At 39.2% G+C, this 25458-nt stretch overlaps 1 protein-coding gene across 1 annotated transcript in view; it reads right to left on the bottom strand.

Moving 5' to 3' along the window:
- Slc9c1 (solute carrier family 9 member C1) overlaps positions 1 to 25458 on the bottom strand; it is a 76952-nt gene that overhangs the window by 31607 nt on the left and 19887 nt on the right. The window contains exons 9-17 of the mRNA XM_075989568.1: positions 22622 to 22796; positions 20340 to 20421; positions 19686 to 19852; positions 17531 to 17656; positions 10104 to 10201; positions 6594 to 6713; positions 3813 to 4008; positions 2404 to 2589; positions 1110 to 1259 (exon numbers count right to left, since the gene is read on the bottom strand). Of these exons, the coding sequence (XP_075845683.1) occupies positions 1110 to 1259; positions 2404 to 2589; positions 3813 to 4008; positions 6594 to 6713; positions 10104 to 10201; positions 17531 to 17656; positions 19686 to 19852; positions 20340 to 20421; positions 22622 to 22796 (1300 nt within the window). The remainder of the gene's footprint in view (positions 1 to 1109; positions 1260 to 2403; positions 2590 to 3812; positions 4009 to 6593; positions 6714 to 10103; positions 10202 to 17530; positions 17657 to 19685; positions 19853 to 20339; positions 20422 to 22621; positions 22797 to 25458) is intronic.

Below are 25458 nucleotides of genomic sequence, written 5' to 3'. Positions count from 1 at the left end.
GTTCTTTTGACCTCCATGAGAACCTGGTACTCACATTGTGCACAGACATACACGTATGCAAAACACATACACGTAAAAGAGAAATAAATATTTTTATGCATGATGAAGAATGTCTTAAGGGTCAGGACAGGATTGGGGCAACGTGCTTTCAAATTAGAGACATAGGGGTGGTTTTCAATCTCATAGGCATAGGAAATTAGACCAAAGTGTATGAGAACTGAAATCATAACAAACACTGGTTGATATTTGAGAAACCCAAGTCTTTTATATCCTAATGTTTGCCCTCTTAACTCCCATTGCTAGGTATTAATCATGAGAGGTGGTGAGCAAACTTAGGGAAATTGGCTTACAGTTGCAGGGAGCAGAGAGGAGAAACGCTGTTTATGTGTTCTACCATGAGATGGGTGTACAATACTTTTACTGTGCTTGTGGCATATAAAATTTGGCATTCGAGTGTTACAAATTACGTTGAAAGGCAAATACTGAATTCCACCTAGCTGTCAAACTTCTAGGTATGTACAGACATTAATATGCTTCAAACTAAGAATGAAAAGAAAAAGAAAAGGAATTTAGGTCCAAGGGTGTCTTTGCCACCTACTTGTTGTGGCGGTCTAGGCATGATCAAGCAAACCTCTCTTGGGCCCATTTCTCATCGGCAAGAGTGCATGTGACTGGGCCCCTGTAGGTAACTCTTGTTTTCCTTACTCCTTCTGTCTGCCGCACCACTGGCCTCTCTTTCCCTTACTTTTGATTTGGGTCAAAACCAGAAAATGGAAAGAAATGGAAAGATCTTTGGAGCACGATGAGGAAGCTCTGCTCAGCTCTGTGGCCACCCCCCCCCCCACACACACTATTTCCTGAATGATCCTGAGAGAGAGAGAGTTGGGCACTGAGCATGGATACAAAGGCCCCTCCCAAGACCCTCCTTGTGCGCTAATACGGCACAGGCTTTCTAGTTAAAGAAGGTAAGTGGTGTAGTAACAGAAATAGACCAGCAGCTCAGGAGTGAGCGACTACACCTGTGTGCAAAGACACCGGCCAAGGCACGCGACGGCAGTTGAGCAGTGAAGGGCGTCAAGGTTTCTCCTCATGCTTGGCTTTTCTCTCACCTGTTTCGCTTGTTTGGAACTTGCAATGTGATCGATTATATTCAGTACATCCATTTCCCCTTGGACATAGCCTTTGAGTATAGAATACCGGAAGGATATCTGATGGCTCAACTTTTTGTCTATTATTTGCAGCAGCTTTGGTGTTATGAGCTAAAAAGAAGACTATTATTAAATACTAACCGCATATTTTTTTTGTTTTGTGTTTAGCTTAGTTTGGCCATTGCTTTCTCTGACTCGTGCTAGGGGTGCAAGAATGAGCCCTTAGCTTCCGCTCCAGCTGTCATACCGCCGCCCCTTCCATGACAGACTTTTGTCCCTGTGAAACCCAAATAAACAGTTTCTTCTGTAAGTCTCCTTGGCCACGGTGTTTTACCACATCTGTAGGAACGTGACCACTGTGCTGCTGCTTTGCAGCCATCCTGCTCTATGACGTAGGAATGTGTCCATTCCTTGCCAGCCCCTCATCTATTTAGTAGACACTGGATACCTCACATTAGAAAAAAATGAACTATAAACTTTGGGATACTGTAGACTTGCTGTCCTCAGATTACATTGTGTACGAGTGTTATTCATTGTCTCACAGAAGACTACAAAAGTAGATAGTAATAATTGGCTACTTTAGACCCCATAGGTCTAGGTCTCAGAAGCAAAAGCTCTTTTTAGGTATAATGTATAATCTATACTGTATAAGAAAGACACAAATGTTTTATGACTGTTTCCCTACCCATACATCCTCATATGGGGTATCATGGAAGAACTTTCCAATCACTTTCATAGTCATATAAGAAACAAGTGGCTGCCATTATACACGTGAAAGCAACATTAATAGACATGTAATTTTTGATACCATAACATTAAATTTACACAATATGAAATGTGTACTACTTTAGTTCTTGATCTCTGTGGATATATGCTATTGGCTTTGTCGTTGTGAATTTTTTTTGTGATAATTGTTTTGATTATTTCCATTTTTTTAACTCCCAGTTAACTATACAAAGAAGTATTACTTAGACTGCACTAGGATTTACACAAACATGGATTTTTTTTAAAAAAAGCTTTCTCTATTAAATGGAAAAACTGTGATAGATGTCTATAGTTCCATGAGCAAAACGGATTTATAATATAATTTGAATATTTGAAAATTTGACTTGTTATATGTAGCTAAAAGCTCAGACTTGACATCAGCCCACCAGCAAATGTTTTCTCTGAAACTGTTGAACTGACTTTCAACAGACATTTTTTGACACCAAGCCCACAGAGGAAACCAAAGCCATGTTTTTGACTTGCACTTTACCTTCAAGATGCGTGGTATACGAAGGAGTCGAACGATGTTCATGAAGACCACAGTCTCACTTAAGTCAAAATTATAATTAATGGATTTTGTTTCTCTAAGTATTAAATCTATGATGCCAATTAAGGTAATCCCCAACTCAAACAAGAACCAGGTGTGTGAAAAACATTCCTTCCTCAATGCTGCCATCTGTTGAGAGACGAAGAAATTGCATCATATTTTCTGCTTTTATGAAACAGGTTTCCCCCATCCACAACAAGAAGGTAAATATTATCAGTTGCTCTGCCTGTGACTCTGTATGTCAAAAATACCACCAACACGAAAGAAAGCACAGGATGCTCCTAAAGCCATCCCGGAGAGAAGAAAAACCGCTAAGACTGTTGATGTTGATGTAGGCTCAATTGTACAGCACATTTATCAAATACACTGGAGTTCTCACGAGACGGCAGTTGGGGGGCAAGACAAATGCACAAACATCCTTTATCGGTGTTCCTTAACTTCAAACAGCTCTAAATGCCAGAAGAATTCTAAGGTCTCTATTTTATATTATTTAACTATATCAAATGTGTGATGCTGAGTGGTAAAAAATCATGCGCAAAACACACACACAAACACACACACATATAAACATATTTGTAATTCACACGAGATAGATTTTATTAAATCAGTTCAAGAGCTAAAGATTCAGTGAAATGATGTCTTCTGTTCTATTTTGTTCTGTGATGATATAAATTAAAAGTCACTTTTAATATTTTGAAAATTTAAGTGAATGTAAATATTTTATCAAAACTGCCTTGGTACTTGCACCAATGCTTTTATTTCAGTGCACTGTAAAGATAACAGAAGATAACAGAAGGCATCATATATGGCACATGCTCAAATACGTACATTTCAGAAATACTTTCATCTTATTTTTTCAAACCATGCATTCTGCCTTAGAGTATTCGAACACAAAATAGCCTCTGTGGGTTTTGTGTGCTTTTTATTTTATTTTGGTATTTTTGTGTTATTAATTTTTGTTTGATTTTTCATCTTTTTTTGAGGGGGTAGAGAACATGAAATGGTTTGGATACGGCAGTGGGTAGGATCTGGGAGAAGTTCAGGGAAAGGAAAGAATGAGATAAAAATACACTGTGTGAAAAAACGTCTTAAAAAGACCATTACTAGTACAGTTTAAACTCAAATCTGCACTATTTTGACCTGCATCATTTTATTTTGGCAATTGCAGAGTCAGTGCTTAAAGCATCCATATTTTCTGATGTTGAGAGCAACATCACCTTTTTAACTTAAATTTGAAAAATTTGTGAACTCTGAGAAGACACAGAGAAGCTCACAATACTCGCTGAGAAAACTCTAGTTGATGTGGACACACGTCTCCCATAACATACTCATAGGCATGGATTTTAGATTACCTTAAGTAGAGCCTCTAGAAAGTAAAAGACAAGGAAATAGTAGTTAGCACACTTTATTTCATTTTCATAGATGGCATTTATGCGGGATATCCAACAGATTGTCATAGGAAATATGTTCATTAATACAGCAAGGTATCCAATGTACTCAAATTCATCTGTAAAGACTATTTTATAGCATACATGAGGAAAGAAGTATCTGCAAAAAATAAAAAGAAAAGACAATTTTATCTGAAAAAATTACATGAAATGTTTTTCTTTTATTTGATCAGTTCTGTTTAAGTTAATGGGAGTCAGAGAGCCCTGCTGAATCTAAGTACTAGCCTCACTAGCTAACTATTAGGACCTTGAACAAATCTGATGATTAGTGAGTGAATATTTTTTTAAGTTTCAGTGGAGATTCCTGGTGTGGGAAAATCAAGCTCTTCCTAGAAGTCACAAGTTTTTTAGCGACAATTCTCGTGACAAGGGCAGGCTCCCTTCCTATGAACTGTTGGCATGGAGTTCCTTCAGAACCTCCAAACAATAAAGGCATTTTTTTTACTGCTGTTGCTGGCCTTTCAGAACTAGTTAGTAATATCCACAGCACACAGAGAAGTCAAGCTGAAATGGAGTGGGAAGTTTCCTCCCTGCTGGCTAGCCCCCATGCCTTCCGAGGAAGGCATGAAGGATGGGGAAATTGTCATCTCCAGTTTTGCTCAGCTGAGGATACTGTGTAACAGTGTTGTCTGGGCAGGCAAGAGGAGCTCACCGGAAAAGCCGTGGTAAGTCTGTCACAGGGATGAGCAATTGACTTCCGATTGAATTTGATGCTCATGCCACATGTGGGAATTCATATCTAGTATGGACAAAAAGTTTGTGACTGGGAAGACAGGAGACTCTAGTGGGGAAACTAATGCTCTCTGTGTGGTAAACCAGCATGATGAACCCACCCAAGCTACTCAAGAGCCATGTTTATGCCCATAGACCAGTGCTATTGTCAGCATTGACCAGAGAAGTTTCCTTTAGAATTTGCACAGAGAATAAATGTCTGATAAATGCCCAAATCACAAAGGGGGCATCTGTATTACCCTTTGAGAGGCTCAGGACATCCTGAAAGAAAGGACAGGGGAAAAAGTGCAGCAGTCAGAGACAACACGGAAAACAATGCTGGACACTGACTTCCAGGTCTAACATGGTTGCTTCATTCTTGAACTCAAAGCAGCTTTAATTGCAGAAGATCTGCAAAAGACTAGACTGTCAACATAATGTAGAGTCTAGAGTCTAGGGGCACCTCTTTCCTGTGGGCATATATGCAGTTAATAGCTGATGGGAGAATGAGAGGAATATTTTCTTTAGTGCTGTATCCACTAGTAAGTAGCAGACTACAGACCTTATAGCTGTTAGGAAGTCTCGCTGATTTTTGCCATAACCCTAGCAATCTTTTTCTTTACAGATGTCCCAAGAACCATATTTTCTCATCATGGGAGTGAGCATTTACAGATATTAAATGCCAAATGTAGAAGGTTTGCAGACAGAACTGTTTGATAGGCTATTAGTTAGGCCCATTGTTCTTGCACATGCCCCTTATCAAGTGATATCCTGGGATCTTTTTAAATACCTGCTCCATCCAGAAATACAAGCCAATGGAATACATCCAAGTCTCACTGGATGAGATTAGCCCACCTTTGGCCAATTTTGGGGGATATAATATCTTTCTGCTCCCCATTCTTGCATAAGGGCCCTAAAAGAGCTAACTTTTCTTTCTCTGAGTGAGTTGAAGCCTTTCCTTCATCCCACCCCTCTGTCCTGATATCTATTAAGCATTTGACTAGATCTATCAATCTCTTTCAAACCCCACTTCTTCAAAAACAAAAGTTAGGTGCAAATGGTCCTCTAAACAAGCTCCTACCCATACACCTGCAAAGAAATCCCCACTCATGTTCAGGTAATCAACTGTGCTGGCTAGCTTTATGTCAACTTGACACAAGATAAGAGTCGTTTGAGGAGAGGAAACCTTAGCTGAGCGAATGCCTCCACCAGACTGGCCCACAGGTATATTTTGTTGATTAATGACTGATGATAAATGTGAGAGGGTCCAGCCCATCATAGGTAGTGCCACCCCTTGGGTAGATGGGGTTGTGAAGTATGAAAAAGTAGATTGAGGAAGCCATGCGTAGCAGTCAGTAAACAGCTTTTCCCCACAGCCTCGGCATCAGTTTCTACCTCCAGCCTCCAACCTTGAGTTCTTGGTCTGACCTTCCTTGATGATGAACTACAAGCTGAAACATGAAATGAACCATCTCCTCCCCAAGTTGCTTTTGGTCATGGTGTTTGATCACAGCAACAGAAACCCTAACTAAGACAACATTACTGAAACTCATGTAGGGACACAGACAGACAGACAAACATTAAAGTAGTAAAATGATTGACTAGTTTGGAAGAAGAGTTTGGGGTGAAAAAAGAATGTAACAGGGTAGAATGTGTATGTGTATTAAAATGTCACAAACATTATTGTGTCTAATTAACATGGTAATTAGATACTAACTAGAGATTTAGCACAGTAGTAGTATGCTTGCCTAGCATACACAGCATACACAGCATGTTAAGAAAACAAAATACGCCAGTCTACAAAATATAAACAAAATGTTATTCTTATATCTTTTTAAAAATAATATTTGTATGTATGTAAAGAATTAGATTTTAATCTACTTCAAAATAGTTTGCAAAGTATTTAGGCTATAATTTGAAAAGGAACCAACTATCGGAAGTTAGCATCACATCTCTTATTCTAGGATTGCTCACCTCGATGGAACCCCTTTATCTTTTTTAGTATTATATACCCAGTTGAGTAGTAATTTTCTAAGGAAGGAGAGGAGTTTTTTGCCTTCAGAATAACTCTTTAAGTTCTCATGACTCATATACCTACAAATATACAAAGAAATCATTCAATATGTTTTAAATACTTTGACATAAGTCCAATGCAACACTGTCAGAACACAGAAGGACTATTTTGTGCAATAATGACTAAGCAAGATGTTTCATAGCATAGCCCCAAGCCCTGAATTGTAGATATACAAGTGTGTCATCAGGTTGTGAGACCAAGTCATTGAAAGGAGTCCAGATTATTAGGGATACATATACTAAGATCTAAAGGTCCAGGGAGAAACAGTCAGCCTTCTTTCAAGTATTTGTTACCTAGCTTTTTATTTTAGATGCCTTCATCTGTTATGGCAATGAAGAAATGATCTACCTACCATTCTTGTTCGTGGAGATAAAATGAGCTATGTCAGGCGAGGATAACTGAGCAGTACATAAAACATCCATCGCACCTCATACAGGCTTCCCTTCAGACAAGTAGTCGGGTTTACGTAATTACAAAATGGTAAACGTTAACTTGGAGAGGTCATTCTCATAAGAGACACAAAGGCAGGTTGCCAGCACTTACCAGAAGCTGCTAAAACAGATTTCTTTTAACTTTTGTATTGAAATGGCTCCAATCTGTGAGCAGTGGCTTGGTTTTTCCTTAGCAAGCCCTCTTGATTTGATAAAGAGCTTATCTTTACCAGGTATTTCATTGTCTTTATTGAAAAGTTCACCCTGCTTTGCGTCCTAATGTGTCGTATTGCTTAATTGAAGAATATTGGAACCCTGAGTGCCAAGACTGACTTTGTTTTTCCTCTTGATTAGTTTGTCTCACCCTGAAATCCATGTAATTCTTTTGTTCTAGATATGTTGATCTCGTTGAGAATAACAAAGTCATTAGTTTTGCAGGATTTAATATTATAAAGCATTTACATGGAAATTCTTCAAAGTCTATACAATCCGATTCATCTTTAAGTTATAAATGGTTATTGAACTAATCTAAAATTGTTATTACATACTACAGATGAACTGTGAAGAAATACTGATTTCTGTCCTTAAGGGTCCAGTAGATCGATGTGTTGAAACATGCAAGTCACCACTTCTATAACTGTTGTCATGGAGATAATAATAGAAAACTCTCTACAGACAAAGTGGACATATAAACCAAGTTCTGGAGAATTAGGAACCCTTTTTAACAGAATTATTATCTTAAAGAAGATCTGGAAATTTACAGGTTCTTATGAATCCTAATATTATGTGATCCCAGACCACTAATTACGAAGTCATCAATCACTAAGGCAAAAGCGAGTCGTGCAGAGGACTGAGAGGGAATGGATACAAGGGAGTCAACAGTGGGACCAGGAAGGAGCACAGAGGGCCTGAAGGGACAATGTGGGAGGTGGTCGTGACATATGACAATTTTACTCACACGCACAGAACACATATTCAGTATCCACACATGTCAGGCCACATACCCGGTAGCTCAGGCACTTAGATTTCCGTTTCATGTGAACATGTTCACCACTGACACCTCACTTGGAGAAATAGTGTTGCTCTGAATCCCAGCTCTGCGACTTGTTAGATAAATAACCTCAAGTAAGCTAGTAAACTTTTCTGTCCTTCACATCCTTCCAATGCATCATGAAGATAAGAAAAGCATGTCTTTTAGAAACTTTGGTGAGGGAAAACTAGGAAATGCACAGAACATGTTCAAAGTATTGTCTGGCACTCAGCAAGAACAAACAATGTATTCGGAGTGTTATTTCACAGGGTATTGCACAGGCCCTATGAATAGGTTCTGGTACCCTTTGCAAGTCTTCTGCATCTCCTATTCTTAGAGTTGTTTTTCTTACCCCAGAAAACCCCAACCTGTGGAGCTACTGAATGACTCCAATAAAGGAATGGCAAAATCAGTTTCAATGCCACCAAGGGAAAAAGCACACACTGAGAACAAGTGTGATCAATAGTTCTCTAGCAGTGGGAATATAGGGTCACTACTCTGATGTTGTCTTTAGGGCCTGGCATGCAATTTGGCATGCATTGCTACTAAATATGTGTCCCACATGTGTGAATACATTTTCACATGTCCCAGCAATCTCCTCTAGTCTGTGTGCTCCACCCTTGTGCCCATTGTTGACCCTGTCTTTGTGTCAATTCCCTCTCGGTCCTCGGGTCATGGCTTGCTTCTGCCTTAGTGCTTGATTAAAGATTAAAAACAAATCAAGTTGGTGTTTTGCTCTCTGATGCTTTGTTTTTTGTTACTTTGCCTCTCCCAGACAATGGAGTGACAATGACTTTTTTTATTCATTAAAATATTTCTGCTGGGCTCTGTATATCTGTCTTCTCTACAGAGGGCATTGCATTATTTCAAAAAGACACATCTTCCAAACTCCTTCAATTATATGGAGATTATCCAAGCATTTGAAAGGTATGCGTTTAGAGAAAAAATGAACTCTGTGTTATACATGGAGATATTTAGCTACATACTCAGGAACCCAAGTTTTAAGTAGCATATTCTTTATCTTCCTTCCTGGATATATAAAGTGTCATAATGATTTACACAGACTGGCTGGAAATGAAAACTCTTATGCTCTTGGAAGAAAGTCTGTGCTTAAACTATGAGTATTTATTGAGCATCTGTGTTCCTTATAGATGTCTGTGCTGCATGCGATGGATAAATCATAACTCTCTTCTCATATATAGTTTTTCTCTTTACTGTATTGGATAGCACATGTGAATGGACATAAGATTGGTACATCACATTTAGGATGTATGGTCACCAAATGTGTCCCATTTATGTGGGATAATGAGCCAAGTGTACAGCTCTAAGCAGACTCTGAAAATGACCTCGGCATCATTTCAGCTAAATTTGAATTTCTTTGACATTAAGGGGGAAATCCAGATCTGGGAGGCATGTCTGGGCTTTGGGTAGACATGTCAACTGCACTGCATTTGAATTATTCTCCTACTCCATAGATCTTTCATTCCCTTACTGAGGGCGACCTGAGCATGATCCCCCAACTCAGCAGCTTTTCTTAGACAGTGGATCTAAGGAAATCAGTACCAGATTGAATATATATGCTTAGTGTTGACAGAGGACATGTAGGGTCCGTCTGTGCTTTGGGAAGGCACACCTGGAGAGATTAAGGAACACTTGGCCTCTGTTCAGAGAGGCTAAAAGGACAAGTACGTCACTACAGTTTAGATTTGCACATGGGAAACAAAGGAAGAAAAAGGGCTATTTCTTTCAGAAGATTCTTGCCAAATACTCCAGCCTGGAGGACTCAAGGGTGGAAAATGGAAAGGAGGAGATTCAGTTTGAGGGTGGGGTGCAAAGCAGGGAGTGGTTTGTGCATATGATACCAGATGGCCAGAGGTTACAACACACAGGCACGAAAACTCCTGCACACAGTGGCTGAGGGTCAAGCCCTCTCTTGGCAGTGTACTTACTCTCCCTTCTTCTCACCAAAGCTTCCGGCTGCACCTACCAACAACTGCACTGCATTCTGGGATAGGATCTCATTCCTGTATTGTCGTTGGTAGCTTGCCTGAAAGAAGTGTTGATTAAAATTATTTATATTCTTTTGGGCACAATGACAACTTATTACCTCCTTAATAGAAAAAAAAGGATGTGTGATAAAGAAATCAAACTCCCCAGATGACCTAACATGCTTGCAGAAAGAATCTTTCTACAGAATCTGGGTCAGTATGTCAACATAGCGTAGATCTGGGCCTTTGGGTAGAATAACCCGCTTCTGTGGCAAACTCTGGAACTGCTAGTCCTTGCCCATGATTCCAAAAAGTAGAGCTCAATGAAAAATAGCTCTGGGGTTGTTACAAGTTGTGTCCCACTGAGAAACTCCTGGTGGATATTAGAATATTAAGGGCATTTAGAAATACTGACAAATTAAAGTGACCTTGGTTCATCTTTTTTTTTTAAGCCTATGTTTCCAAATATTTCACAACACAACTCTGCTGGCTTCTATCTATTAGATGATATAGTCACCCCTTCATTGTGTTTATTGATGATGTGCTGAGCTTCAGCCACTGTGAGAGCCATCACCGGATGAGTGGTACCTGACAGAAGCAAGCTGATGATGGATGAGAATCACTACATAGGATACATTTGTAAACTGAAATGTGGAATGTGATGGAAGGTTCCTGGGTCTGTAGTTGGTACTCTGTACACAACCAATGACGAGAGTACAACTCTTTTCCTCTTGGAGGGTACTAGAAGGATAAATCCACTAGCTGTAGGAATGAGGGATTTAAAAACTGCTCTTGGGGCTGGGGATCCAGCACTTGCCCAGCATGTAACGGGCCTGGGCTTCATCCTCAGTACAATTAAAAAAACGTTTCAATAAGGCAGCAATATTTTCTTTAAACAGCATTAAAGAACATAATATATATATATATAATTAAAATATTATTATTAGCCTTAAAGTTAAAAATAACAGTTTGATGGGAAAAATTGATGAAGTTGAAAACAATATGGACACCATGAAATCTTAGAAATGTTAATAGCAAAGTGGCTAGAAACTAGAAAAATATAAATTTTTAATCATTTTCACGAAACAGAAAAATAAAACAACCCAGTTTATTCCACAAAGCAACTCTTCTTGAGTTAATTGGTTTATATATGTTTTATTTTGTGAAGAGTCTAGTCCATTCTATGTTTGGCAGATGCAAAGTTGCTTTTTCAGGATAATGTTAGAGATCCAGGTTTATCTGAATTTGAAGCCTTCCTTCCTAGATTCTGAATAACTCTCTCGTTACACTATACTTTTTTTTCTAGCGTATAACAGTAGAGAAGATATTCTTTCATTTAGTCAGAACTGGTTGAAATCTGAACAACAGTATTGAGTTTTGAAGATTATAAGAGGCCAGTTGGAATAAAGACTGCGGAGATGAAACTGACCACATGACAATAAACATGCAAAGAGGGATAAGGTGAAGAATGACTACATGCATGCGCAAACTGATGAGATTGAATCTGCCTTAAAAAAAAAAAAGATTTCTTGTTTAAGAAAACACAGCACAGAAGCCCAATATAAAAAATCATGGGTGAAACAGCAGTAATCAAACAGTTGAGGGGAGAAATAAAGAAGGTACAGGGGCTGTTGATTGTAGAAATCCCATGTTGAGATGAACAGAAAGAACTGCAGAGGTCATGCAGTCATCTTAAGTCCCCTTTTTATCACACGGGGAGAATAAAGAGTAAACATGTTAAGCTCTGAGTCACACACAAGAGTAATTAGAGAAGACCTTTAGTGGAGTCTTCTGTATTTGTTTTGGGGTTCTGAAATGCTGTGTTTTCTTGAAATCAATCAAAAAAAAATCTTGAAGTGACTTAAAACCATGGTCTTGTAAAATGCTACACACCAATGAAATCAAAATAAGTTGGCAAACATCTAAGTGGGTAAAGATGCTACAATTCATTTTATAAATATTAATTATAAATATATACCACTCTACTGCCTTTGTATAAACATTCACTAACTGGATACAGCTCTTGTATTTTAGGTCTGAAAAGAGTCTTTAGAAATTAAATGATCAAATGCTTGTCTACGTCAGGGACATGAGCTACCAGGTCACGCTATACTTGTTCCATAGCTGCATTGAGATGTGTGCCGCTGCTGCTGGTGATGAATGTGACCATCACAAGCTAATAGACTTGCTTAGAACATTAGGAGGGCTGTGTGTGTGTGTGTGTGTGTGTGTGTGAGAGAGAGAGAGAGAGAGAGAGAGAGAGAGAGAGACAGAGAGACAGAGAGACAGAGACAGAGAGACAGAGAGAGAGAGACAGAGAGAGATTTTTTTTTGGAAACTTGATTGCATGATTCTTAGAGTATGAGCTCTGTAGATGATAATGGCATTTTGCAATGTCAAAAGTTTAGGCACACCTAACTATTAAATCAATGGAAGGTAAATCGTATAGATGTTTTTTGTTGGAAATGTTGAAAATATCAGTGATAAATATAATAGCAATGTTTTGAAGAATGTGTATTTAAGAGGGTATATGTATAAAAAGCTGACTGTTTACAGAGTAAAGAAATTATTAGGGGGCTGGAGAGATGGCTCAAAGGTTAAGAGCACTGACTGCTCTTCCAGAGGTCCTGAGTTCAATTCCAGGCAACCACATGGTGACTCACAGCCATCTATGGTGAGATCTGGTGCCCTCTTCTGGCAAGCATACATGGAAGGAATGTTGTATACATAATAAATAAATAAATAAATATTTTAAAAAAGAAATTATTAGGGAGAATATAAAATTAAAGAGAAAGCCATGAGAAGGAAGTAAAATTGTTTTAGAACACTGAACTAAATTAATATTTATGTCCTCAGCCATTGGTACAGAGCCTCATATGCTATTTTTCTTCTCTAAAAATAAAATTATAGGAAGAATGAGAAAAAGAATATATATAATATATATATTTATTATAAATTAGTCTATGGTAATGCTTTTAATTAGAAATTGGTAGCTAAATAATAATTCATAGTTTATGATAAAGTTATATATGCTTTTTTTGGAGACAGTATCATACTGTCATGACCAGGCTGACATGGAACCCACAGAGATTAGCCTACCTCTGCCTCCACAGTGCTTAAAAAAAGGCATGTGTCACCATGCCCAACTAAATATGCTTTTCAAAGTTAGCTTAACAGACAGAGGAACAAAAACACTGAGCATTTCTACATTAAAGAAGGAAAGAAGCGTCAGGGAAGGGAATGCAGGGAAGTAAAAGCAAAAATACCAAGAGAGATGCCAGAGATGAAGAGACTTAAGATGTCCAAATAGCCTGACTGTTTTTTCTTATAAAATACAGACATTGCTCAGAGATGTTTAAGTGAACAAATATTGGGTACCAACTATGCACCTCATCTTATGCTGTTTAGTATTAGACATACATTATTAGATGTATTAATAAATCACTGTTGTTGGGATTTTGCTACTTTACTAGATTTACATGGAAGGGAAAATGAACTCTTATTAAAAAGTAAAATTTATTCTATGTCCCTTCCTAGAGAAATCCTCCCTAGATAGCTATGGATTGATGGGGATGGGAGAGAGAGTGGGGAATGGAGTGGGAGGATGAAATGGGAAGGCTGAGGAATGAGGGAGGGAAGGAAAGAGATACAGCTAAAACTAGGGGTCATTTGAGGGGTTGTATGGAAACCTAATACAGTAGAAGTTTCTTAAAATACATACTTATGTGAAAGAAAGCTAAACAGAATCACCAAGCAACAGAGGAGACAGAGTCCCAACTAGAAATCATTTGCCTCCAAAGGAAACCCAAAGTGCTGGGGATAAGTTACATATAATTGAGTTGTTGGCCAAAGAGCTTCCAAATAACCCACCCGATGGCCAAGGCTATTGTTTGCTCTGCACAAAGTCCTGGTAAAATCCCATACCTAACAACAACACTTACATAACTCAGTGAACACAGAGGAGCTGAGCCAGCTCCCATCTAGAGTCTTTCATCATCTTTACTGTTCACGATCATACAAGGTACTCTGCATGCCACTAGAGGCACTAGAGAGCTAATCACCAACCCAGCTGAAAGCACTGTGCTCTAAGGGTGGTGACCTGCCAGCAAGGGAGGCTGGGGCAACGGTGGAAGAAAAGAGGGAGAGACTGTACAAGCCAATAGGGATGGCCTTCTAGACACAGCGGGACCGATGCACGTGTTCACTCAGAGATGGCGGCAGCAGGCACAGGTCCTGTGAAAGCCTAAGACATGGTCCCAGCAACAGGACGTGAAATGGACACAAGCCCCCATCCCTAATCCAGAAACTATCTCCAACTGGCAACCTCTCAAAAAGCAAAAATTAGTTTTCTTCAACAGAGAAAGAACCCCACTGGGTAAACAAAAGTGAAGGGCTCACCACACACCCGGAAGTAGATGGCCAGCACAAAATGGACTCTAGGGTATTTCGAGAGATATTTTGTCCTCTAATTCTTTATATGTGCTATTGTTTGTTTTTACCTTACAAGCCTTTTGTTTGTATACTATGGTTTTCAATTTGGAGTTTATCTGGGATCTCTCTCTCTCTCTCTCTCTCTCTCTCTCTCTCTCTCTCTCTGTTTGTGTGTGTATGTCTACATCTATATGTATTTCTTGAGTTTTTCTTTGGATCTTTTTTCTGTTTGTTTTGTCCTATTTCAGTTTGTTTTTATTGTAACTTATATCATTTATCATTATCATTATTATTGTTATATGACTATTGGTTTTCTAATGAGCTAGAGAAAAGAGAGGTACAGATTTGGGTGGGTGGGAAGGTGGGGGTCTCGGGGGAGTTGGGGAGGAAAATTGTAATAAGAATACATTGTCTGAAACAAATCTATTTTCAATAAAAGAATTTTAAGTAAAATTTAATAATACAATGTAAAAAAGTTACCAGTATACAGTCTTTTTTTTAACTCTGGGGAATAACGTGTGTATGTGTGTGCTCGCATGAAGTATGTGTGGCAATAGGAATGGGGCAGAAACAGGTGTTGGTGGCAGCTGTGGGGCGGAAGCCCAATTGCAGAAACTGAGTGGAAAGCACATTGCTTGGAGAAACTGAGCCATGCAGCAAGGTGAGCATTGAAGATGATCAAGTGTGTCTGCCTGTATGTGAGCAGGCCATGCATCAAGGAGACACACAGCAAGAATGCGGCGGATGCTGAGGTTTGGGCTTTTAGGTGGCAGTCTCGGGATGCTGCTGACTTAAGTGAGGAGTGGGTGGCAGCTCTTCATGCAAAAGGGGAGGCTGAGCCAAACATTTGGAGAAGTAGGTTGGAAATAGTCTGCTGTCCTGATTTTAAGATAGTATCTTGCATGAGCGGCATATTCAGATAGATATAGATTATACAGTTGTACTAGTGGCTGGTTTTCCCACAGCTTTTTCTGTGACACTGAAATGTTTCAATCTGGGAAGTTTCACAGAAGAAACAGGAAACTGACTTCTATTTCGTGGGCCCTGTAACAATAGATGGCGTGCCGTTCCCCGTATGCCATCACATTCTTCTTCAGAGGTGGAGATGAACTCAAACGTCCTTTCTGATTCCCTAATCAAAGGGAACAGTCAGTCACCAGAGTTAAAACAAGGCAAACAGGGCAGGCCTGATCACTCAGAGTTAGGCCAGCACCAGCCCTGTCTCCCTTCTTTCTAAATCCTCTACTTTGAAACCGAGGTCTGGTTGCTGTCTATCCTGTTCCGGTTTCCTTCTGACCTGCACTTGACTCTCATTTCTGCTGGCTTGCCTTCAAGAAAGTGCACTTCCCTGTCTTTACTTTAGAAGCAATTCAGACGTAATTCCAAGGTAATACCCTGGTGATTGACTTTTCTCCATTTACCAGGGTCCATGATCCCCTGGATCATCAGCTTTCAAAGAGATGGAAGAGTTACAAAACAGCAGCAGCAGCAGCAGCAACAACAAAGACCAAAAACCCTTCCCCCATGCTCACCTAACTGTGTAAGAGGCCATTCTTGCCCTTCAGGTGGGAGCCCTTAATTTGCTAGGACAAGTTTAAAGTCTGCAGGTGGGGTTGAGCATGAGACAGCCATGGCATTCACCCAGTGTGGGTCTGGTATTGCTATTTCCAAGTACTCAGGTTCGTGAGGAAGCCCAGTTTAAGAGAACATGTCTGCCTTGATTACTGACAAAGAGAGAAGACTCACAGCTTATAGATAACCCATTTCCCAAGCTGAATGAGCAAGCAGAGGCTTGGAATCCTGAATGGCTGCAATAGGTGAAAACCACAGATTGTTCTATGTGTGAGAAGAATGAACGTGGTTGCTGCAGAAGGTTGAGTCACAGCCTGTGGTCAGGATTCTGACCTGGACGGAAAGCTGAAACTAGGCTGGAAGGAACTGCCCCAAGTCCTGTTCACTGCTGCACTACAGAACTGCCCTAATTTTAACTGAGATTTTGAGTTAAAGCACAAAAGTCTCTGTAAGTGTTACAACCCAGATGGGAAGGTGTCTTGGCAGCCCAGAGCCAAGGAACGACCTTGGTGTGAAAACAGTGTCACAAGGCACAAACCTCACACAGCAGAGATTTGTTGGGAGGGAAATACCCAGGAGGGTAGCTGCCTCCGCAAAGGTGAGGAGCAGGAGAGAACTGGGCAGAACATGAGATTTATATAGGTTTTCTTGTGTGTCAGGGAGGCACTTTCCAGGGTGGCCTGGGATTTGGAGGGTTTATGTGGTTCGACCTTGGAGCCAGATCAGGAGTAGGGATTTTTTCTTGTAGGGTGGGGCCTGACCTCTGGCACAATTTGGGACTGGGAATGGTGGTTACCACCTTTACGAAACAGCTGTTAGGACCCTTAGGGAAATTTCAGGGAGGCGCCTGGCCACTGGAGCTCCTCAGGTGGGGACCTGGCCACTTACATGCTTTGAGGGTTTACAACATTTACGAAGTTATACGGCATTTACAAAGGGAGTGTCTGCCTGCTTGAGTTGTCATGAATAGCCCACAGCCTCTATTTGTGTTTACTGGAAGATATGGTAGAAATCTTTGGAAAATAACTGGACAGAAATCCTAGAGGATAGGGCTTTAGAGCCAGCTAAAGGCGCCCATTTGCATCTCTGAAACTCTCAAATTAAACAACCTTTCCTTAATCTGTTTTGAATATCTTTCCTTCCCTTCCTTTCTTCCTTCCCCCTTTCTCCCTCCCTCCTTCCTTTCTTTCTTCTTCCATTTTCCTCACTCCCTCACTGTCTCTTTCACTCTTCTCTCATTTCTCTCTGAATTCCCCCAACACTGGTGGTGGATGTTGCATAGCATTCTTAGGTAGACAGAATCAAAATATATTGAGCAAGGGAAAGTCTGCCCAGTCCAGTTTTGGGTCCCCAGTATTTTTAAAGGAGTGCTGAAGAGAACTAACTATCTGTGCTGAGAGGAGACGCCTGTTGGCCAGCTCCATCGCTTCAATGTTGAGGGTCTCATCTATTTCCTTGTTACAGTCTGGACACTTCACCTTCTGATGCTCTGTTGTTTCTTCTTGGTTCAACTAAAAAAACGAATGAAAAGAAACAAAAACAATCCATGAATATTAATGTATTGTTTAGCAGAAACGTCTACAATCTCACATTAGATTTTTTGGGGGACATGACAGAAAATCTGATAGATATATAAAAATATCTTAGTGCTCCACTTTTGCTCAAGTGTCCAAACCATTGATTCAGTTCTAGGAGATAAAATAATTGACAGGTGGTGGGGAAGGAGTTGCACCTTTCTTTTCTGTGGAATTCGAGAGCTTATAAAAGCTATCACATAGAAAGTCACACTTTGACTTAGTGGTCCTATGTGGTTTCCTCACAGCCTCAGCATCCCTTGGAAACACACATACTCTCATCGTCCACTGCAGCAGAACTCGGGGAGCTGGGTAACAATCCCTGCGTCTGCTGCTCTTAGAGATTGATGTTCACTGGTTTAAACGAATCATTTAAGGCAGGAAAAAAAGTGATCATGAGTTCAAGAGATACGAATTTAGAAAATTTACCAATGGAGTAAGCTGAAGTTCGGAGGAAATCATTCGCTCAAGCTGATGGAACAGACCTACAGAGACAGCCCTCTAATTCCAGCTACTAGGGCTGTGGTTCTCAACTTTCCTGGTGCCGTGACCCTTTAAGACAGTTCCTCATGACGTGGTGACCCCAACCACAAAATTATTTTCGCTGCTATTTTATAACTGTAATTATGCTACTGTTCTGAATCATAAGCTAGATATCTGTGTTTTCTGATGGTCTTAGGCAGCCCTTGTGAAAGGGTTGTGTAAACCCAAAGGGGTCATGATCCGCAGGTTGAGAACTATTGTACTGGGGAGACTAAGGCAGGAAGATGGCAATTCAAGGCTTTTGTGGGCTGCAGAATATGTTTGCAAGGCCGTCCTTCATGACTTAGGTTGGCGATGGAGCTTTGTTGTAGTGTGCTTTCCTAGTGCAAGGCTCTGAGTTCTGTCCTCTGCTTTTAAAATTAGCAATTAGTTAAAAGCTAGAATATAAACCAGGTCTTCTGAGTGTGAGGCAAGGGACACATCTATAATGCAGTAATCACCCCATGACATAAAGAGGACAATACTAGCGCTTGATTATCTGCTCCCAAAACGAATCAAGCGTCAAGACCAATGGCCTGGGCACTGCCCTATGACCAGATGGGGAGTGGAGTGGAAATGCTCCACACCACAGCATGCATCAGAATCTCTTGTGGGAGCAGGGAGCTCCGGAGTGTTCCAGACAATTCTGATGCAGCAGGTCAGCAAAACGCTGTAATCAGATACTCAATAAAACTGAGGAAAGCCTTGGAATCAGCTCAGTTTCTGTCTATCCAGAAAATGAATGAAAATGGACATGGTAGAAGGCATTGGAAGAGAAGAGTGACATTGGGAAGACCCAGGAACACTGTAGACTATTTCCTTCATGGCAGCTATGATTTAATGCTTTGAAAAAAAAAATCAGGTTCTCTCATAGCCTAGACTGATGCTCTGAGCCCTTTAAGATGAGTAAATCTGATCTTGGAGATCCTAAGGTATTTCTCAGCTATAAATAGTGCTATTTCACTCACAGATGAACTTTTTGGTGCTGATCTTGGCTTCTGCTTTCTTCAAAGATACAACTGACTGTAAACTAGGCTGTAACCAGTGCTTGGCACACATAACAACCTAAATAAACTGTGAACAAATAATTGATTGTAAGACTATTCTCTCTCCTAATCTGGTGAAAAGAAGACATTTTCTGAGCCTCACTTTCTTCTTTTTTACACTATCTTTAAAAGGCAAAGCCAATATGCTGCTCTCTCTTTCCAATTTACATGTATTCCTTCTGTAGTCAAATGGGTTGGGGCTTCTGCTTTGTCACACAATAACCATAAAAAGTCTTCGGATATTTTCCTTACTATTATAGAAAAAAGGACTGACCAATATACTTCCCTATGAATTAAAATTATGAACATTTTGAATTTGAATTAGTACTTACAATTTGATCTACATTTAATGGCAATCATATTTACCCTAGTGGAATAGAGAGCTATTGTATGCTTACTGCATATGGATTTTGAAGTTTAATTGCCTTCTCAACCATGTTCCAGTCAGCATTAGCAAGATCTTTGTCAAATTTGAGTGCCATGGCTGTAGACTTGGTTAGCTCTTGGAAGTGTTGGAATGTATAATAAACCGATTTATGTTTTGTTGATGTTACATCACGAAGACCTTAGGGACAAAGAATAGATTTTACAAACAGTAGAAGGACGTGATTTTGATATAATTATAAAATTTCCTTAATTCTTATCCTTATTCAGCACTTATGCATATGTAGTGTGTATTCATCTACTTGCAGGGATACTTGTCTTGTCTGTGTGGTTGTATGTGAAGGCCACATGTTGACGTTGAGATGCCTTCTTCAATCACTTCCTCACCTGTATTTTGTCATGAGAACCTAATAATTCTTACAATAGCATTCTTATCAAAAAGTTTGCTGAATAATTGGATGAACTTACACTACTCTTTAACTACATAAGGTTAATGTAAATAATCATATGAAATAACTTTATTAGCCTGAATAATTTATACATTTTTATACAGTGATTCAATTAGAAAACACTGACTTGCATTTAGATGGATATTTTCTTATTAGCGCTTCTAATGATATTTGGAATAATTTTTTTCTTTTCTCACCATAGTAAACAGTAGAGCTTACCTAGTTTTGTAACTGCCATTGGCAAAATCAATCTATTGATAATCAGGGTAATTAAGCATACTGACACTCCATGAAATAATATCTAGAATTGAAAAAATACATTAAATAAGTATTCAGGATTATTTATTACAATATGATCTGTATTGTAAATTTCACTGGGTTGTTATATGCTAACAAACGATTTATGAAGTGAGGAAGCTGGATGTCGGGCATGAGAAAAGTGATCTGGAGACTCACTATACTCTCGCACACATGTTTTCGGAAAGCAATCAAACGAACAAAAACAGAGTCAGGACTCTGGCTTCCCTCTTGAGGCCTGCAAGATTCTTTGTACTAATCTCACTTTAAGATACAGTAAAGGGAGAAACACTACCATGTTTGTTAGGACTCTGCTGGTGACCAAGACAGAGGCGCAGCAGGTAGCAAAGGTAGCCCAAGGTGTCAGCCCACTAGGAGGGTGAATTTCATTTAGGCAAAGCCACAGGACTACAGAACCCAGAATGTCTTTGTGTTCTGCTGTGATTTTACATGCTTGTTAGTGCAATATTCCTCTGGTATCTTACCTAGTGTGAGTAGATGTGGGGAGATCTACACTGCCTGTAATAGAGTCTGTTCATCTCTTGGGAACATTCTGTTCTACTGGGTATTTTATCTGTGGATTGTAAAGAAGATGAATCTCCCCCAAGCTGTACTATCTAATTGATAATAATAAAGATGTCTTATACAGAGTTTTGATGAATAAAAATAAATACAAGGAAATGCCACACAACCAGGGTCTGTTAATTTCATCTAAGGAGCTGCCTAGATTGTAGCTCAATTTATTGACAATTAATAATAACAACTGAGTCCCTTAGCCCAGCTAGTTTAAATTTTTTTGACTTTAATGTTAGGAGATATGTTCACAGGTTCGGAGTTTAGAAGTTATCACAGCTGAAACAAAGCTTTGAAATCAACAAAGTTAGACTAAGATTTTTTTTTGTTAAAATAGCTTTGTAGTAAAAAACCCAAGAAGACAATCTGGAGTTTTCAAAAGGCACATAGTTAAATGTGGAACTCTTTAAGGTCAGGGAACAAGAATGAAACAACCCAATTATCATCGGCGAATGTACTTTTCTTGCTAGGACTGGTTGAAAACCAAAGGCGATGATTAATTTCTTATGCCCATTTCTGCCCTCAGTCGCCTGATATAAAAAGTTATTAATGAGTTTTATATTTTGAGTTTCTTTAATGTACCCTAAAGATTTAAAGTAGAGCTGACTGATTCTTTTTCATTTATAAAAGTTTAGATTTGTGGTTCCTTTAAGATTCCTTATAAGATTACTTTTCAAGATAAGTAATAAACTAATTGGCCTTTTCTTTGTAACTGTAAAATGCAGCCTGCCAGTAAAAAACATGACTGAGACGAATGCCTTTCTGCCCACACACTTAGTCTACACCAAGTTGTTTGGCTGTGAATGTATGTAGGTTCTTGGGTTAATTTACTTTTCACTTATAATATGCTTAATCGTGTAAGAAAAATTAAAAACATGTTTTTACAGGTATTTATTATAATTCACTAAAAAAATAGAATATAATCACACTGTAATGCCTAGTTGCCTAAAAAACTTTGTTGAAGTATATAAGTTGTAGAAAAAAGTATACAGTAGAAAAAGGAACACGGAAAGAACATAGAAAGACAAGAGAATCAAGAAAAAAGCCATCGACGCAGAAAGTCTTAGCTTATGTTGACTCCATGGATTCCTTTCAAAGCCCTGCACTGCTGGAGACTGACTCCGACAGCAGAGACACTACTTAGACAATTCTAACTGACCAAATCTTTGTTTCCTACATTATTAAATGTAATCCATGAGTGATATAAGGAAATAGAGCCAACACTCAGCGAGAACCCTCTTTTAATGAATGGATTCTAGAATACGTGAATAAAAACTGCAGAGTGGATGTCCTGCAACACCTGCTGTTTAAAATGACTTACAGATCTTAATTCATCTTCATCTGAAACCCCTTAGACCTGTGAAGAAGGCTGGGTGTCTCTAAACTGGAAGGGGCATGAAAATTATTGGATTTCCTGCCCTAGTCTTGCACGTTCTATGCCAGAAGCCTCACTCAGTCCCTTGTCTCTTGGCTCTCCCTATAGGTTAGTCCACAACTTTCTCGGAATGAGCAAACCACAAAACAAGAACCCTTTCTCTAGGGATGCCACGTGGGATGTACTACAAAGTCACGTTCATTACTGAAGAACACTCTCATCAAATATTCAAACAGGAAAATGCAGCTTTCTTTACTAGAGATTTTTCCCTCTCGGAGCCAACAGAGACGTCAGAGTAAGCAAGCAGAAGGGCCATGTTTATGTTCGGTGTCCCTTTCATTTCACTCCAGACCATGATGAACGCCCAGCGCCAGCTGAACCCATGACCAAGTCGAGACAAAACGGGGCTCATTAGTAGAAACACCAGGAGTCTGGAAGACAAAGCACGTTTTTGAGTTATCTTTGTGGTGGAAATGTCTTGCTGCTTAATCCTAGTATTCCCAACGAGCCATCTTTCATACACTATTATCAGGGCTCCAAAGGGAGCCATGTGTCACAGAGACACTCACAGAGAGAATGACATGCTCTTGTTATTTCTCTGCACTGCTCAGTGGTAAGGTGACTATGCATCATGCATGGGGTGCTGCTTTCACATGTGGAAGACAAGCATTAGACATATTATAAGGCTGCAGTAAGAAGGGTAAACAGAAGATGATGGGAAATGCGTTTTCCTTACAGATTTTCTTCTTGCTCAATTTGTCTGTATTGTCCAGTTCTTCCCTACTCCCCATGCCACTCCAACTGTCATACCGACTTTATATGATAATTTGGACAAATATTTGGAATTAGTGGGTTGATGTCAACAATTTAACTGATTTTCTTATATGGAAGCATAATGTTAGCTATTTGAGGGACAGGTAGCTGTGAGATTGCAGTTGAGGCCAATTTTATTAGTGTACAGCCCCATGTGGTGTGGACTCTTCTTTCTCCTAAGACTGGGAAAAGGGACTGCAGAAATTATCATGGGGAAAAGGAAGATATTTATAGGTAGGCTTTCATTCTAATTTCTTTTTTCTTCAATAAATCTATATTTCAGCATGGACAATTATATACACATTCATGAATATCAACTTTTGTTAAATCAAGCTTGGCACAAGAAGTCAATCTTAGATTGTAGGGCTAAGCCCGACCCCTTACAAGATAAATATAAATTTCATTTTTCAGGTTAAAAGAAAGCTCAGCACAATGTTTTATTTTATTGATTTTATTATATTTCTCTCTGCTCTCCTCCCTTTCTTTCTCTTCCCCTTCAATCGTCTCCCATGATCTCCAACTTACAATTTATTCAGAAGATCTTGTCTTTTTCTACTTCCCATGTAGATTAGATCCATGTATGTCTCTTACTTAGGGTCCTCATTGTTGTCTAGGTTCTCTAGGATTGTGATTTGTAGACTGGTTTTCTTTGCTTTATGTATAAAAGCCACTTATGAGTGAGTACATATGATATTTGTCTTTCTGTTTTCTGGGTTACCTCACTCAGTATGACGGCTTCTAGCTCCATTCATTTGTCTGCAAATTTCAAGATGCCATTGTTTTTTATGCTGTGTAGTACTTCATTGTGTAAATATACCACATTTTCCTTATTCATTTTTTGGTCAAGAGGCATTTAGGTTGTTTACAGGTTCTGGCTGTGACAAACAATGTTGCTATGAACATAGTTGAGCACATGTCCTAGTGGTATGATTGAGCATCTTTTGGGTATATACCTAAAAGTGTTATTGCTGGATCTTGAGGTAGGTTGTTTCCTAATTTTCTGAGAAATTGCCATACTGATATCCAAAGGGGCTGTACTGGCTTATATTCCCACCAGCATTGCAGGAGTGTTTCCTTAACCCCACATCCTCTCCAGTATAAGTTGTCATTAGTGCTTTTGATCTTGGCCATTCTTAGAGGTGTAAGATGGAATCTCAGAGTTGTTTTGATTTGCATTTCACTGATGACTAAGGATGGTGAACATTTCCTTAAGTGCCTTTCAGCCATTTTAGATTCCTCTGCTGAGAGTTCTCTGTTTAGGTCTATACTCCATTTTTTATTAGACTATTTCTTTTGATGACCAATTTCTTGAGTCCTTTGTATATTTTGGAGATCAGTCCTCTGTCTAATACAGGGTTGGTGAAGATATTTTCCCATTCTGTAGGCTGTCATTTTGTTTCGTTGACTGTATCTTTTGCTTTACAGAAGCTTTTCAGTTTCAGGAGGTCCCATTTATTAATTGTTTCTCTCAGTGTCTGTGCTATAGGGGTTATATTTAGGAAGTAGTCTCCTGTGCCAATGTGTTCAAGTGTTCTTCCCACATTCTCATCTATGAGGTTCAGTGTAGTTGTTTTTTGTTGTTGTTGTTGTTGTTGAGATCTTTGATACATTTGCACTTGAGTTTTGTGCATGGTGCTAGATATGGGTCTATTTTCATTCTTCTATGTGATGATATCCAGTTATACCAGCACCACTTGTTAAATATGCTTTCTCTTTTCCATTTTATATATTTTGCTTCTTTGTCAAATATTGGGTGTTCATAGGTGTGTGGATTAATATCCAGGTCTTTGATTCGATTCCATTGGTCAGCCTCTCTGTTTCTATGCCAATACCAAGCTGTTTTCATTACTGTAGCTTTAGCAATAGAGCTTGATGTCGAGGATGGTGATGCTCCCAGAAGTTCCTTTATTGTACAGGATTGCTTTGGTTACCCTGGGTTTTTTGTTTTTCCATATGCAGTTATCATTCTTTCAAGGACAATTATACATACATTCATAAACATCAACTTTTGTTAAATCAAACTTGGCACTCAATTTTAGATAAATATAAACTTCATTTTTCAGCTTAAAGGAAAACTTAGCACAATGTTAAATTCTAACATGATTGTTAGTTCTTAAAGCAGTTCTTATGTTAACTCTTTTTTTCATTATTTTTTTTTCCATTTATTTTACATGCCAACCACAGTTTCCCCTCCCTCCTTTCTTCCTGTTTCCTCCTCCACCTCCCATCTACACAGCCCTGCATCCACTCCTCCTCCATTCAGAAGGGGACAGGCCTCCC

The sequence above is a fragment of the Microtus pennsylvanicus genome, chromosome 1, assembly GCF_037038515.1.
Source record: "Microtus pennsylvanicus isolate mMicPen1 chromosome 1, mMicPen1.hap1, whole genome shotgun sequence".
NCBI classification, from domain to species: domain Eukaryota; kingdom Metazoa; phylum Chordata; class Mammalia; order Rodentia; family Cricetidae; genus Microtus; species Microtus pennsylvanicus.
This window is presented reverse-complemented; position numbering and strand designations above follow the sequence as displayed.